The sequence below is a fragment of the Aspergillus clavatus genome, genomic scaffold (assembly GCF_000002715.2).
Source record: "Aspergillus clavatus NRRL 1 1099423829791 genomic scaffold, whole genome shotgun sequence".
In the NCBI taxonomy this organism is placed as follows: domain Eukaryota; kingdom Fungi; phylum Ascomycota; class Eurotiomycetes; order Eurotiales; family Aspergillaceae; genus Aspergillus; species Aspergillus clavatus.
In genome coordinates, this window is record NW_001517108.1 from 2,191,513 (window position 1) to 2,206,497 (window position 14,985).

A 14,985-nucleotide genomic window follows, 5' to 3' on the forward strand; every position below is an offset into this window, starting at 1 on the left:
CACTATGGGCTTCTTCTCATCCTCCCGCACTGCTCGGTCTCCGCAGTCCTACGATCTCGTTGCTACCACCCCTCCCACAGACGAAGAGGACTCTTTCGAGCGTGACGAAACAGATTTCCATGCCGCAACTGAGGCAAGACCGGCGGATTTCGAGTTGAGAGGCGATCCCCATCTATCGGACCGATTCCGTTCGCAGAGCAAGTCCGCATGGAGCCGCCGACTGGCTGCGATCTCAGCACGTTTTGCATCGAGTGACGAGAAGCTCGAGGATGTCTTGCCACTGTCATCAGGCTCTCCACAGACAAAAAGTCCATATAGGCGGTTTAAGAAACTCAGAATCGCCCATTGCTTGTTGTTCCCCATTGCGGGGTTCTTTATTATGCTGTGAGTTCCTTGGCTTTACTCTACAGCTATTCACACAAGCCCATCACAAGAGAGGACGGACCGCTAACGTTCTATTGCTCGATTTCTATCCAGAGGTATCATCCAATTCATATCCATTGCCTGTGGCGTCGTTCTCTCGTTTTTCCCGGATGAATTCGACAGAGCGACCGAACGTTGGCGGCATTTCCCCGATCAGGACCTGTCCGCAGACATCTCGCATTGGCCGACCGATCTCTCGCGGGACATCGCTCCGATCGCATGCCACTCGCATAATGACTACTGGCGACGCGTTCCTCTGTTCTCCGCCCTCCAAGCGGGCTGCATCGGCGTGGAGGCCGATGTCTGGCTCGTCGAGGACGAGCTCTACGTCGGGCATACCATCTCGTCCCTCACTGCCGAGCGCACGCTCACAACCATGTATATCGACCCTCTCCGAAAGATCCTCGAAAGGCAGAATCCCATCACCAAGTTTCATCCCGCGGTCGACCAGCCCGCACACGGCGTGTTTGACACCGACCCGGCGCAGACGCTGATTCTGCTCATCGATTTCAAAACCGACGGCGAGCAGACATGGCAGCACGTCACCGCGCAGCTGTCGCCGCTTCGCGAGCGCGGCTACCTCACCTACTTCAACGGCACCGGCATCGTCAACGGGCCCATCACCGTCGTCGGAACGGGAAACACCCCCTTCAACCTGGTCACGGCGAACTCGACCTACCGTGACATCTTCTTCGACGCGCCACTGAACCTCCTGGCGGAGGAGGAGTACCGCAGTCCCGAGGCTGATGCTGATAGCGACAGCAATGGCGACGGAGATCGTGCGACCCCGCCCAACGCAACAGCCAAGCAACCCGCCAGCAACGCCGGCCAAGGCTTGTCGGGCATCTCGGCCGGCGACATTGGCCCCGACACCTTCAACTGGACCAACAGCCTCTACGCCTCCGTCTCCTTCAAGAAATCCATCGGCTTCCCCTGGCGCTTCCACCTGACCAGCGAGCAGCTGGCGCAGATCCGGGCGCAGATCCGCGGCGCGCACCGCCGCGGTCTCAAAGTCCGCTACTGGGGCCTACCCAGCTGGCCGCGGAGTCTGAGGAACCACCTCTGGAGCGTCCTGGTGCGCGAGGGCGTCGATATCCTCAACGTGGATGACTTGCAGAGCGCCACAAAGCAAGACTGGAAGCCGAGGGTCTTTGATTGGTGATCCGGGGCAGCCCGGAATTCTTCTGCCTGCGTGCCCAGAAATCAAGAAATACGGACTGATGCTTGCTGGACAATCATCGACCCGTCCTGAACCATATGACCATTGCTGCCAGCTGCTGTACAACCTCGCCTCGGATGATTAGATGAATCTTTATTGTTTGCTACTGTTTGGGGTGACTCCTTTTTTTTGGGAAGCCTGTGCTATATACTCCTTGCTTTTTTGGGTTGGTGATGCTTGCGAGTTGTCTGGCGTTTTGGTTCTTTCCGATCGGATAAACATACATACCTTGGGTTGGCGATGATTGCAATGTTCTACGAATTTCCATAAAAGATCTAGAGCGTTTGAGTGGGACAGAAAAAAAATTGGATCTGATATGAAAAGGTCAAAGAGAGAAAAAAAAAATATAGATTGAATTCTCGTAGAGGGCGAGTATGGCAGACTCAAGGATGAGATCGGTCGCCGAATTGAAACGGAAGATTCAGAGATAAACGATTTGAATGTGTAGTTGTCACACCATTCTGGGTATCAATATGGTTCCTCATACATCTTCCAGTCAAGGAAGATCAGTGCAAAAATAAGACGTGTACTGTGGCAACGAAGCAATCGCCGAAAAGAAATCGGGGGGGAAAAAAAAGGTAAAAAGAAAAAAACAAAGAACAAGGAAGATTGGTTATAAGCAGGCCAGGGACTCTTCGCCAAACTCCTTGCGGATCGTGCCCTCTTCGCGAAGGATATCACCGAGCCAATTCTTGGCGGTCTCGAAGTCGTTGGCGCCGAACTTCACCAGCACGAAGCCCTCGCGGACGCGTGCCGCGGTGAAGGTGACATCGGAGTCGGCGTTGGAGGGCGTTTCGACGGCGGCGGGGGCGGACGAGGACCAGTTGCGGGCGCCGATGCGCGGCTGCGAGGTGAAGCGGTCCATGAAGAAGGCGGCCAGGTGTTCGAAGACGGGGCCGTAGAGGATGAGGGTGCCGATGATGCCGTGGGGGCGGGTACGCTGGCGGATGAGGTCGTTGCGGCTGAAGGTCTCGGTGTCGTCCTCGAGGAGCTGGGCGTCGACCTCGTCGTCGAGGATGACGGAGTCGCGCAGCAGGAGCTTCTTCTTGCCGGCGGCGTCGTGCGTCCAGACCTCGTTCTTGCCCCTCCAGAGGTGGAAATCCCAGTTCTCGCCGCGGGCGCTGCGGCCCTGCGTCACCCAGTCCAGGACGCAGAGGCTGCTGCGCGTGTGGTCCTTGGCGGAGGTGTCGACGGTGAAGGATTGGATCTGCTCGTAGCGGCTGTCCTTGAAGGGGACGGCGGGGTCCGGGAGGTAGCAGAGCGCGGCCTCGCTCTCGATCTGGACGTCGACCAGCTGGCGGCTCTTGTCCGGTAATGTGCGTGCGGCGGTGGCTCGCTGGCCCTTGACGCTGGCCGTGGGCTCGGTCTTGAAGATCTTGGTGCTCCCCTGGGGGGTTGTCACGACGAGCCTTGTCCGCGGCTTCAGGGTGATGGAGACATCGATGTGATCGCCCGGCAGCAGCCCTCCGCCGTAGGTCAGAAGGTAGAGGTGGACGGGTCGAGAAGGACAGGTGAGGCCGGACGACTGGGGGACGAAGCCGGGAACGCGAGGAAGTAGCTTGAGTGGGTATTTATACGTCAAGGTCGTCAGAGTCGGAACGGAGGGTGGGAGGAGAGAGAGGACGACTTTGCCCTGGCCCGGTTTGGCTATGGACGACTCGAAGGGCGACTTTATCGGCATGGTTGGAGAAGAATTGGTGGTGATGATGGTGATGATGTATGTATTGCAGAGAGATTTCTGGGTGGTTAAAGAGGAAAGAAGCTCGCTCATGAAGCTTTCAGGACGAAGAGAGACAAGAAATGGCAAAGTGACCTCATGGTATATGTATGAACGAGAAGAACTCTGCGGAAGCTAAGCTGTGCAGAATGGCTCAGGGCGCTGCAACCATCAGTCTTGTCGCTCCTGATGGAAATTCTGGGGCAGCCACACAGCTGCACGGCTGCACAGCTGTCGTCAGCCTGTCGACCATTCCACATTCCACGGACGCCGTCGTCAATCCTTTTCCTCGCTCCTCAAACTAGCACTCTGGAAGCGGGGTTTTCTTTGACCTCGTGAAACCCGCAAGAAGGCTGGATGTTCTTGGCTTGCCAATATCCAGCATCAGACGTGCATCCGGGATGGAGTCGGGAGCATTCTCATTACGGCATCATTATTCGGATTCTCCGCAAAACCCAGGGTTTACTAACTACAGGCTGCTAGGGCTTGCTAGGGTTAGATGTTTTTATGATTAATACATAGTATGTGCATTGTGCTGTGATTGAACTATGGCCGAGAGTGGTGGTGATTCCTGGCTGATCCTAAAATAGTGAGCAATAGTCTCAAGATGCTCACTATTAGCCTACTAAGTACAGTTACATAGTAGTATCGAGGACTTCTAGGTACTATCTCGTAAGACTTAGTCCCTAGGTAGTAGGCAGATGGGATTGAGATTGGTACCAGGGTATTGAACTATTGGAGTATTGGTACTGTTTGTGACAGGACCAGGATTTATTACCGGGATGATATCATTAGTAGACACCTGAGGCAGAAGTAAATGCCTTACTGCCTTACTGCCTGACTGCCTAATCCCCCAGGCCCCAAGTCCCAAGTCCCAAGTCCCAAGCTCTCCTGCCTGAGGCTGCCCACCAGCTCCCTCCGCCAGGCATCAAGGCGCGTCGTCCACGAAAGAGACAGTTGGATTCCGTGTTTCTCCCCCTCATCTCTCTGGTTTCGAGTCTCACTCTCGACCCAACTCCCCGGCCTTTTTCATCGCACATGGTGCCATTGTATATCTGAGAGGTATGTATCTCTACCTGACATCCCGTTCCTGTCTGCTCCCCTTGCATATAGCGGCAGACGCGCGCCTGCACCGACTTGAAACAAGGTGCTTGGACAAACACCGCGTTCCCCGATCCCCGTCCCGTCGTTGTATCCATACAGAAGCCCCGTCGCATTGCACAGACACACACTTATCACCAGCTCATATGCCAACCCGTCGCTTGAGAACATCAAAATTCCAACTCGCTCTTACTGACAATTGTCGCCTTGTAGTGCGCCTCATCGCTCGCAAACGAAAATGGAAAATGAGTCGCCTCTCTCGAGTCCCGAGCCCGGGCTGACCGAGCATGATTACCCCCCGGCCTCAGACAGAAGGAAGTCCGGACGTGCCACGCGAAAACCTGAATTGTTCTCTCAGAGCTATGGTGAGGCACGTCCCGCCGGAGCCAAGCGCAAGCGTGATCCTACCCGCGACAACGACAACGACAACGACAACGATGATGACGACGACGACGAGGAGGAAGACGCTGAAGACGTCGACGTTGAGAACGCGTCAGAATCAGAGGATATCAGCGACGAAGAGCCCGATGAAGAAGAATTGAAAGAGAAGAGACGGGCCGCACGCAAGGCGTCCGCGAAGAAGGCTGTATCGGGAACGAAAAACAAGAAGACCAAGTCGCCTGCTACACATGCCGCAAAGAGACCCAAAGTAGCCGGTAATGGTGTCCCCAGTCAGTTGGCGTTTCGACCGGCTGCCAATGGCAAGAAGACAGCGTCGCGGCCCAGGAAGCCGAAAGCGCGGCCAAGTCTGGCTGCTGGAAAAAGTGGCTTATATGGTAGGTGGTCTGTTCTTGCTCTTTCTATCCTGCGCACTGGCTGACGGTGTATTCGTGATTATAGCGGAGGTCTTTGGCAAGAACCAGACCGGCGACACCGTGGCTGCCGAATGGCTCACGCAGTATCAGAAGGATGCCAAGGTCGCAATGCAGGCCATGGTCAATTTCATACTCAGGTGCACAGGTACCGACCTCGAAGTTAGTGACGCAGATATTGGAGATCCAGACCACGCGCCAGAGCGCATCATTGATTTGCAGAACGAATACCATTCGCTGGGAATCGTCGATTATCCTCTTGTTTCGAAGGCGCGGACCTTCAAAGCCTTTCAACCAATTCTGGAAGATTTCTTCCTCGCGCTCGTGCAGACTCTCCATCACTCGTCGGTCTTATACAAGCAGCAGGAACTCTACGAAAATCTCCAGATATGGCTTGCTGCCTTGTCCACTTCGGGATGTCGGCCATTCCGACATACCTCCACTGTCATCTCTCTCGCGATTATGAACGCCTTGTGTGATGTCGCACGAGAAGTGATGAGTACTGTCTCAACCTCGCGTAAACAGCTCGAAACAGAAAAGAAAAAGAGAACGGTCAACCAGGGCAGGATCGATGCTATCACATCCGCTGTCGAGGAGGGCGAGCATAAGCTAGAGTCGATTGATGAGTATCTCAAGGACGGTGTCAATATTGTTTTTGTCCATCGCTATCGGGATGTGGATCCCAAGATTCGCGGTGAGTGTATCGCAGCTCTGGGACGCTGGATGCGCAGCTACCGGGAATACTTCTTTGAGGGCCAATTCCTCCGATATTTTGGCTGGATTCTCTCCGACCCTTCACCAGAGACCCGCTCTGTCGTGGTGATGCAGCTCCAAAGCCTGTATTCCAACAAAGATAACATTGCTGGCTTGCACTCGTTCACGGAGCGTTTCCGTCATCGAATGGTGGAAATGGCTGCCCACGATGCGGATGTCGGAGTGCGTGCCGCCTCGATTGAACTCCTCGATCTCATTCGGGATGCTGGCTTGATTGAACCCGCAGATATAGACACCATTGGTAGACTCGTTTTTGACGCGGAGCCAAGGGTGCGCAAGGCTGCTGGGTCATTTTTCGTCGCCAATGTCCAAGACGTCTTTGATTCGACAACCGAAGAAGTCGGCGAGGAAATGAATGAGATGTTCGGCGATGAAGACGAGGACGATTTCGAATCACCCAAGCGCGCGTGGATTAAGTTCAAGTGTTTGACTGATATTTTGCAAGCCTACGACGAGCAGGAAAACGAGTTGAAACCCGAGGGACACTTGTCCACTGCCCGCGACGCACTCTCGGGTGCTTCGCTAGATACCCGATTCGTGCTCGCTACGGAGGCCATCTATCCTCATTTCGCAGAACTCGCCCAGTGGCAATCCTTGGCCGGCTACCTGCTCTACGACCATTCTCAAATCCCTGATGATCCAGTTGAGGATGACTCTGCTGGCATAGTCAAGAAGCTGTACAAGATGCAGGAAGGTCAGGAAATGATCCTCCTCGAAGTCCTTTGCTGTGCGGTCAAATTGCGCATTCTCGACGTTGCCAAATCCGACATCGACAAGAGAGGCCGTAAAGTCAGAACCCTGACAGACAAGATCCCTGAAATGCAGGAAGAGATTGCACATAGCCTCGCTCAAATCATACCTCAGCTTTTAAACAAATATGGATCTGTTCCCGAGGCGGCGTCTGCGGTCCTCCGACTGGAACATTTGGTCGACCTCGATAAGATCCAGGATTTGCAAAAAGATGCTACAGCATATACTTCGCTGTTGAACGATATCAATAAGCAGTTCCTCACACACTCTGACCAGGATGTGCTGGCAGAAGCTAGTGTTGCCTTTGTGCATGCCAAGAGCTCCGATGATATGAAAGAAGCTCTTGAGAGCAAGGTACAGGAACTTTGGGACGACATTGCGGACGCTTTGAATACGCTATCTCAAAAGAAGGAGGTTGCCGAGGGCAGCTCGATACCCACGTCAACCCTAAATGAACTGGCCAATACAGTGACAAGAATCTCGAATCTCGCCAGTGTAACAGACTGTACGCAGGTACTTGAGACCAAGCCAACTGGCAAATCAAAGGGCAAGAAGAAGGATGGGCTGGAAGCCCCTTTCAACATCCTTATACGCCTTATTGAACGTGGTCTGCGCGAGGAAGAGGATGATGAGGAATCGGCGAAGGCAGAAACGGAACTAGTAATTAGCAGCATACGGACACTGCTGTTCTATTTCATGTGGAAAGCTCAAGCCATGACCGCAGCTTTGAGTACAGGGAAGGCGGCTTTTAGTACAGCGTACTTTGAGGCTTTGAGCAAAAGCCGCGAGGTATTTGAAGCGAGTCTCGTCGCCATCATGCGACAACGCTCTGGCCTGGACAATATGCGCTTCACAGCGACCACAACCCTCCTCGACCTACAAACCTTGTTCGGGACCCTTCGCCATGCTGGGTTGACGGCAGGAAACGACGAGGATGTCATCCAGCAAACGCAGAGCTTAGTCCAGGAAATCCACTCGGATACCCAGGCACTGATCGGGAAGATCCACGGGATCGCGGAACGTACCTACGCCCGGAAGCTGCGACAGCCTATCGAGCCCGCAGAAGACGACGAGCCTGCCTCTGACTCGGATCTCGAGCGCGATCCGTCAGACGATGAGGATGAGGAAGGCCCCGAGGGAGAATTAATAGCGAACGAGCGTCTGCGGTCAACCATTCTGGCCGAGCAAAGGTTATGCGAGCTGACAGGCAAAATCGTCCTCGCCATCATCGGACGGATCATCGATGCTTCTGGCCCAGACCGCGGGCAACTCAAAGACCGTCTGCTCAGGGACAGATCCCGCTTGGGCCAGAACTACCGCGAAGTCCTCGCTTTCCTTGATGAGCGCAAACCCAAAGTCGTAGGGCCCCGACCCTCCCGATCAAAAGGCAAGCAAGCCGCCACCGGAAACGTGAAAGACGGCCAGAGCGATGCCGCCAAGCGCTCGAAGAACTCCAAGTCTGCTGAGCGAATCGATGACGAGGACGACGAGGAGGAGAATGATCTAGACATCGAGGAAGATGACGAGGAGGATCTCCGTGCCCGAGGACTCGTCGAGGACGATCACATCGACGAAGACATTGAAGACGAGGACGGGAATCCCACGGCACCGAACCCCGATGAGGACGAAGTGATGGGCGATTGATTGTATCCTCATCCCATCCATCCCTGATCCTTGTACCCATGACCCTCGCTATACTTTTGTCCTCCCCCCCATCTCCCTTCCTCCTCCCGTCTGCTCTCCATCTGTAGATTTTCAACGCCGCACTGAACATCTCCCTATTAACGGACTCTGGGCATTTCTTTTTCTTTCCAAACTGGATATCTCACCTCGGTCTTGTTTCCCCCAATCCTGCTTGATGTTCAACCTACCTACTTGCTCTGAACGACGTCGACGTCTCGTTATCTCACTATCTACTGAATCCGTTCTCAAATCTGACTTGACTTTCTCATTCTTCTCTTCTTTCTATCTCTACCTCTACCTGTATCTCATTCGAGGTACTCGAAGCTTCCTTTAGTGTTCTTTCTTCTTCTTCTTTTTCTTCTTTGTCAAACTACCTTCGTGCCCGAGTAGCTTGTCAGAATCAATGATTCGGTTCTTCGTCCTTGTACATATCAACGGGATTGTTCTCGGTTTTCTTCATATTCTGCTGCGGTTCGCTTAGACGATGGATGGATCAATCATGAATGTTTTACTCGTATCTGTCTTGTGTACTGCAACAGATCTTGACACGGTGTTTACAACAGAACAGCTACATTCAGGACAGCGCATGGTGGAACGGTCTTTGTTACTTTTGTATGAAAAGCGGCTTACTCGGTTCTAATAGAAAGACGGATGGCATGCCAGCCTACCAAGGCACCGCACTCGAAAACCTCATCAGCGGAAAAAGCGATGAAAGGGACAAAAAAAAAGAACATGAACGTAAACGAAACCGGATGACAACATGGACGCCTGTGTATGGAGGATGCTACGAAAAATGGTTGCAAGGGGCAGATATAGGGGTTACATGACGGTGAATCTTGTGCATCGTAACAGAAAACATAAACTGATCATAGCCGACGGGGACAAGGGGTAGAACAGAAGTGAGCCTTGCTCGCAGGCTGGCAACTAAAAATAGATAGGAATTTGAAACAGGAGGTATGCCAAAGTTATTGAGGGGAAGAAATTGTAGGATCCTTCCAGTGTTTGACGGAAGGCGCAGGTATCAAGCTCTTCGACTGATCGTGAAGCCACGAAGCAAGGACTAGTATGGCGAGTAAACAATGTCGCCAACGTGAAGATCGAATGATCAATCGAAAAATGGGAAACTAGAAGCTTCGCATTGAACGCTTACATGTCCATGGAATCGCCGCCGTTGGCAAAGTTGAATCCACCGGGCTGCTGCTGGTTGGTACCCAAGGCGAAACCGGTTTGGGTCTGCTGGGGGGCGACTTCGTCAATGTCACCACCGGCCTCCTCTTCATCAGAGAAGTACTTCTCGATGATGTTGTACGCCTTCATGTAGATCTCCTCATTGGCGTTGTTCTGGCAGTCGTGGATCTTCTCCATACCACCAGCCTCTTCGATGAACAAGGCATAACGGTTGACACGAGCCTCGCCAGTCTGAGCAGTCTCCTTGTCCATCTCGCCGACCTTAAGGATGTTCTCCAAGCCATCCAGAGCGACCTGGATGATCTTGTTGTCGGGGCAGGCAAGCAGGTCGCAAAGAGGCTTGATGCATCCCTGAGACACAAGGTAGCGAATCTGCTCGGGCTTCTGCAGACCACCCGAGGTAGCGTTAGAGATAGCCCAGCAAGCTTCCTTGCGGGTCTTGAAGTCGCCGTTGGCAAGCAGGTTGATCAGAGGAGGGATGATGCCGGCATCGACCACGGACTGGATCTGACTCGAGTTACCGGCAGTGACGTTGGAGATGGTCCAGCAGGCTTCCTTGCGAATACCGTCCTTGGTGGAGCTCAAGAGAGAGAGAAGAGCAGGAAGAGCACCGCAGTTGATGATCACCTGGGTCTGGACATCGTCACCAGTGACGATGTTTCCGACGGAGCGCAGGGCAGGTGTCTGGACAGAAGTGGAGGCGTGCATCAGCAGCTCTACCAGACGGCGAGGGATGCCAGCCTCAATGACAGCCTGAATCTTATCATTTGAGCCGTCGGACAAGTAGGAGATGGCCCAGCAAGCATCGATCAGGACCTCGTCATCGAGCATGTAAATGAGCTTGGCAAGCACAGGAAGGGCAGGGGCGATCTGGAAGCGCATTAGAACCGTGGTGCTCAGCGGGTAGGCGAGTGATACATACCGTGTTCCAATCGGGCTGAGGTGTCTTTCCACGGCAGAAATTGCTCAGAGTCCATGTGGCGTTTCTCAGCATGCTCAATTTCCGGCCATCGTTGATGAGGTTGAGCAGGGGACGCAGGGCACCCGCATTGAGCACAAAGTCGCGGCACTGGGGGCTATCACCGGCGATGTTTCCAAGGGCCCAGACAGCCTGTTCCCGAACATCGGGTTCGGGGCTGCTGAGAAGCTCAACGAAAATGGGCACGGCACCGGCTTCGATGACGACCTGTGTCTGCTGTGCGGAACCAGAGGCAATGTTGGTCAAGGCCCAAGCGGCCTCAAACTGCACAAGAGTGTGGGGAGAGCGCAGGAACTCCACAAACCGGGCCACAACACCAGTCTCGATAACGCGCTCAATGGGAGGGTTGCGCTCCTTGGAGAGCAGCTTTCTGAACTTGGTGGTAGCTTGGATCTGGGACTCAATCTGGTCGGAGAAAACACCCTTGACCATCTCCGGGAGTTCGACATTGAGCTACACGTTATAATTCGATTAGCCATGTGGATTTATTAAACAGCGTAATGAAATATGTTCTGCTGTAAATGAAGGCTGGGGAAGGTCGTGTGCTTTGATAGGGCTGAGTTCAAAAACTGGATGCCCAGCCCAGCAACCGTGGGCGGTGAAAAGCTCCTCACTGAGCGCATAGTGAACAAAAACAAATACAATAAAGCGACAACGTCTGGGGAAAGTAGAAACGGGAGCAAGCAGTGATATTTTTTTCACAACCAGCAAGGAAGAGAGAGATAAAAGGATAAATAACATACCTCGCTCTCAATAGCACTGGCCTCATCATCACTCTCAGGGGCGGCCATGCCCCCTCCTACACCAATCCCACCATCCCGGGTCTGAATACCTCTTCTCTTGGCCAAGTTCTCCTCTCTCTTCTGCTTGCGGATCTCAACTTGTTGTTCCTCACGACGACGACGAAGCTCATCAGGCCGGAACTGGTTTCTAGCCTTGAACTGGGTGCGACGGTGCTCTGGGATGTAGCGTTCGGCCATGGTTGCTTAGGACGCAGAGGGGTGAAAACAAAGAGCACCAAAAAGTGGGGAGGATGGTTGACAGAAGCGAAAAGGGACAAGGATGAAAGAGAGCGAGAGAAGGATGGATTCAGCTTTCAAGGATAAGCTTCAGACAAAAGACACCCTTCTTTGTTCTCTATAAGCAAGGCTGGGAGATAAGATGGAAGATAGAAGATGGAAAAGGCGAGAGGGAGTTTGAATGAGGGGAGGGGAAAAAAGTAAGGATTTCCTCCGGCCGCTGTTCGCTCTGGTGCTGCCGAATCGGGCAGTTCGGGGTCACGGGAAGATCACGTGGTAATGTCCCGGCCTGGCTGCCTGAGGCGGGCTGTTTCCGGCCATCCCTCAGTCTTTCTTGCCAAGCACCGTATTCGCTCCCGACGCGAAGACCAGAGACCAAGCACGCGTGCTATTTTTCAACCCAGTTTGATGATCCAAACAAGGGCTGTACTCTGAGTTCCGAGAAGAGATTCAATATGAACGGCGGCGCTTGAAGAGCTCACGAAAATTGGACCATAGCTACTCCGTCCATGAATCTCGTCATGCCACAGCGCTTATCTGAGCCCAGCTAGTACTACTATTCCAGTATCTACTTCCAGAACCATGCATATCTTCTTCATGAGACTGCATTGAGAGGTCCCTGAAAATGTCTAACAAGTCCGTGACCGGGTTCGTGGACATACCTACCGCTCTCGCTTCTTCGGGTGTAGTAAGTGTAGTAATCGGTGTGGTCGTCGACGTCTTTGGGGATGTGTTCCAGTCAAGTCGATCCAGTTGTATCACGTTCACCATCAAAGATTCGAATTTTGGAAATGGGCACGTATGGGATGGCTTGAAGGTCAAATATTTCAAGGAGAACGCGAATCTCCTTCCTCCTGTTCAAGTACACGATGTGATCCTCTTGCGCAATATCTCGGTAAGTCATCAGATGGCCATTGAGCAGGAAGTTCTGCTAAGGATCTTGAACCACAGATCAGACGCTTTAATGGAAGACCTCTGGGCGTTGCGCCGGACGGAATCAATATTCCATGGGCTATCTTCCGACCAGACTCGAACGCCTCGGTATCTAGCCTCTCTCCCATCTCTGGTCCCATACCTTTTGAACCATCTCGTTCGGAAAGTACCTATGCGTTGTCCCTTATAGAGAAGAGCTCCGGCTTCAGAACCTTTCGCAAAGCTTCATCACAGCGAGCCGCTCCCACAAGTACGCGTTCCGTCCCGTCACTAGGCCCTACGTCCAGATCCACCGGCAATCAAAAGTTTGCTCTCATCCAGAATGTCGAAGAACGAACATTCGTGGACCTCATTGGCGAAATAATCAAGATCCATTACAATGAGAGTGAAAAAGTTGCTCTCTATCTTACTGACTATACTGCGAACCAAGAGCTGTACAACTATGTTGTTGACGGCGTTGATGCCCGGGAAGGAGATGAGTATGGTTATCAACCGCGATCTCTGAAGAATTGGCCTGGTCCTGCCGGCCGAATGACCCTCCAAATCACTCTTTGGGAACCACATGCTTCCTTTGCCCGAGAACATTTCCGTGCAGGCGATATTGTCCGCTTGAGAAATGTCCACATCAAGCGTAGTCGCATCGAAGGCAGTCTTTTGGAAGCGAGTCTTCATGGCGATCGCCAGAATCCCCAGGAAGTCAATATTCGTAAATATGATGCGAACCAGGATGAACGAGGGCAGGCATTGCTACTTCGCAGAAACGAATACTGGGCAAGTGACCCACGCAAGCGATCAGCCAACGAGGCCAAGGAACCATCCTCTAGTCGCAAGAGAACCAAGAAAAATCAACAGAAGAAAGTGGAATCGAAGCAAGCGAAGAAGGAGGAAGGCCAAGTCACGCTCTCGATCAGTAGGAAATATAAGCTCAATGATACTGGTAAGCGCTCTTTCATTTCAATCCACAAACAAGATAGCTAAGATCATGACCGTCACCAGTAAAAGCAGCGCACCCTTCCATTAATACTTCGAGGATCGAGGATATTCTGGACAGTGATTTTCACAATAATGTCTCGCCTGATAGGATTGAATACCGCTTTCCTTTCCAAAATGTCTGTTATCGATCCACAGTCCGCGTGGTCGATTTTTTCCCTCCCCTACTAGAGGACTTTGCCGTTCCTGACCTATCTGAGTCTCGACGCCAAACGAGCCCATCTAGGGAGTCAGGCCGTCCCACCGATCCAGATCGATTCATCCCATGGGTATGGAGATTTTGCCTGCTGGTTGAAAATGTACCACCTCCCCGCGGACAACCTAAAGAGCGAATGAAGCTATTTGTTTCTGGAGCAGATGCCGAGTATCTCTTGAAAATCGATGCTACTAAGTAAGTCAATGCCGTACTGTATCGATGTTTTGTGTCTCGCATAAAAGAAGACAGATAATGCGTAGTGGCTAACATGTCCTCCAGTCTACGAAAGGATCGAAGCAGATTGGGTCAGTTAAGGGAGAAGCTCTTCCATGTCTGGGGTGACCTTGAAGAAAGAAAGGTGGAAGCTGCCACAAAGGGGACTACGCTCGCTCAAGATCCGCGTCCCATCTCTTCCGTTCCATTTGCATGCTGTATCAAAGAATATGGTGTCAAATGTAGCCATGATGGTCCATTCCAGGCCGACAATCTTTTGGGTTGCGCCCTTGAAACCTGCTTTGGTTGGGAGAGACGATTCGCGATGTTCATGACGACTATCCAAGCCTAGCGACACTGGCGGTTCTACACATCATTTGCTTCTTGCGATCAGACTCTGAGGTGGCCTTCGCGTTTATGGGGATTAGCTCATGGATTATCCTCCCAGCTTTCACCATCTCGGTATCATTCTTGGCCTGACAGTAAACTATCTTTTTGGCAGTTCTCATCCATATTTGGCCTAGTCTCGATTCGAAGGACATTGGGACATTGAGTATCAGAGTCTGCCAGCTCTCACACCTACTAATATTTGGATATATTCTTGATAATTATGGACCGTGGCTCATGACTTCCAACTCTACCATAGAACGCGGTTGGTACCGAGAACCAAAAGTGGAATACGGCCGGACGTACGTCAACCGTTCATTCTAGGGCAAGTTTTAGCACACGGACAGCAAACACCCAAGCATTTTAACGACCTGTCGTTTTCATTAGCTTTGCTGTTCCTTGGTCTCCTTAAAAGTTGACCATTCAGCACTTTGCCCTTCGCATATTGAGGAAGTCTCGACTGAGATCTCAGTAACGAACGGCCATAGCACGGTTGCCATGACAGAAGGTCTCTTGAGGAGGCACCAAACATCATGGGGCAATTCTCATGACCATGCAACTGTTGATCATGCCGAAATCATCAATATCGGGGCATCTCGTT

The 14,985-nt window shown here is 52.4% G+C and overlaps 5 protein-coding genes across 5 annotated transcripts, besides 5 other annotated features; 3 read left to right on the forward strand and 2 right to left on the reverse strand.

Moving 5' to 3' along the window:
• Window positions 1-4: 4 nt before the first annotated feature.
• Window positions 5-1,585, forward strand: ACLA_075030 (uncharacterized protein; the record flags this gene model as incomplete). The annotated part of the gene is made up of 2 exons (XM_001275890.1): window positions 5-384; window positions 478-1,585. The coding sequence occupies 2 exons, from the start codon at window positions 5-7 to the stop codon at window positions 1,583-1,585; spliced, it is 1,488 nt and encodes a 495-aa protein (XP_001275891.1).
• Window positions 1,387-1,415: a microsatellite.
• A 670-nt stretch (window positions 1,586-2,255) lies between the features above and the next one.
• On the reverse strand, window positions 2,256-3,323 carry ACLA_075040 (urease accessory protein UreD; the record flags this gene model as incomplete). The annotated part of the gene is made up of 1 exon (XM_001275891.1): window positions 2,256-3,323. One exon carries the CDS (start codon window positions 3,321-3,323, stop codon window positions 2,256-2,258), a length of 1,068 nt encoding a protein of 355 aa, XP_001275892.1.
• Window positions 3,324-4,218: 895 nt separating this feature from the next.
• Window positions 4,219-4,244: a microsatellite.
• A 454-nt stretch (window positions 4,245-4,698) lies between these two features.
• ACLA_075050 (cohesin subunit IRR1) lies at window positions 4,699-8,440 on the forward strand (the record flags this gene model as incomplete). The annotated part of the gene is made up of 2 exons (XM_001275892.1): window positions 4,699-5,236; window positions 5,301-8,440. The coding sequence occupies 2 exons, from the start codon at window positions 4,699-4,701 to the stop codon at window positions 8,438-8,440; spliced, it is 3,678 nt and encodes a 1,225-aa protein (XP_001275893.1).
• Window positions 4,872-4,897: a microsatellite.
• Window positions 4,872-4,951: a microsatellite.
• Window positions 8,441-8,819: 379 nt separating the features above from the next.
• Window positions 8,820-8,842: a microsatellite.
• Window positions 8,843-9,625: 783 nt separating this feature from the next.
• ACLA_075060 (karyopherin alpha) lies at window positions 9,626-11,626 on the reverse strand (the record flags this gene model as incomplete). The annotated part of the gene is made up of 3 exons (XM_001275893.1): window positions 9,626-10,537; window positions 10,590-11,099; window positions 11,390-11,626. The coding sequence occupies 3 exons, from the start codon at window positions 11,624-11,626 to the stop codon at window positions 9,626-9,628; spliced, it is 1,659 nt and encodes a 552-aa protein (XP_001275894.1).
• A 664-nt stretch (window positions 11,627-12,290) lies between these two features.
• Window positions 12,291-14,349, forward strand: ACLA_075070 (telomere-binding alpha subunit central domain protein; the record flags this gene model as incomplete). Its single annotated transcript, XM_001275894.1, has 4 exons — window positions 12,291-12,560; window positions 12,617-13,535; window positions 13,595-13,979; window positions 14,064-14,349. 4 exons carry the CDS (start codon window positions 12,291-12,293, stop codon window positions 14,347-14,349), a joined length of 1,860 nt encoding a protein of 619 aa, XP_001275895.1.
• Between the last annotated feature and the right edge of the window lie 636 nt (window positions 14,350-14,985).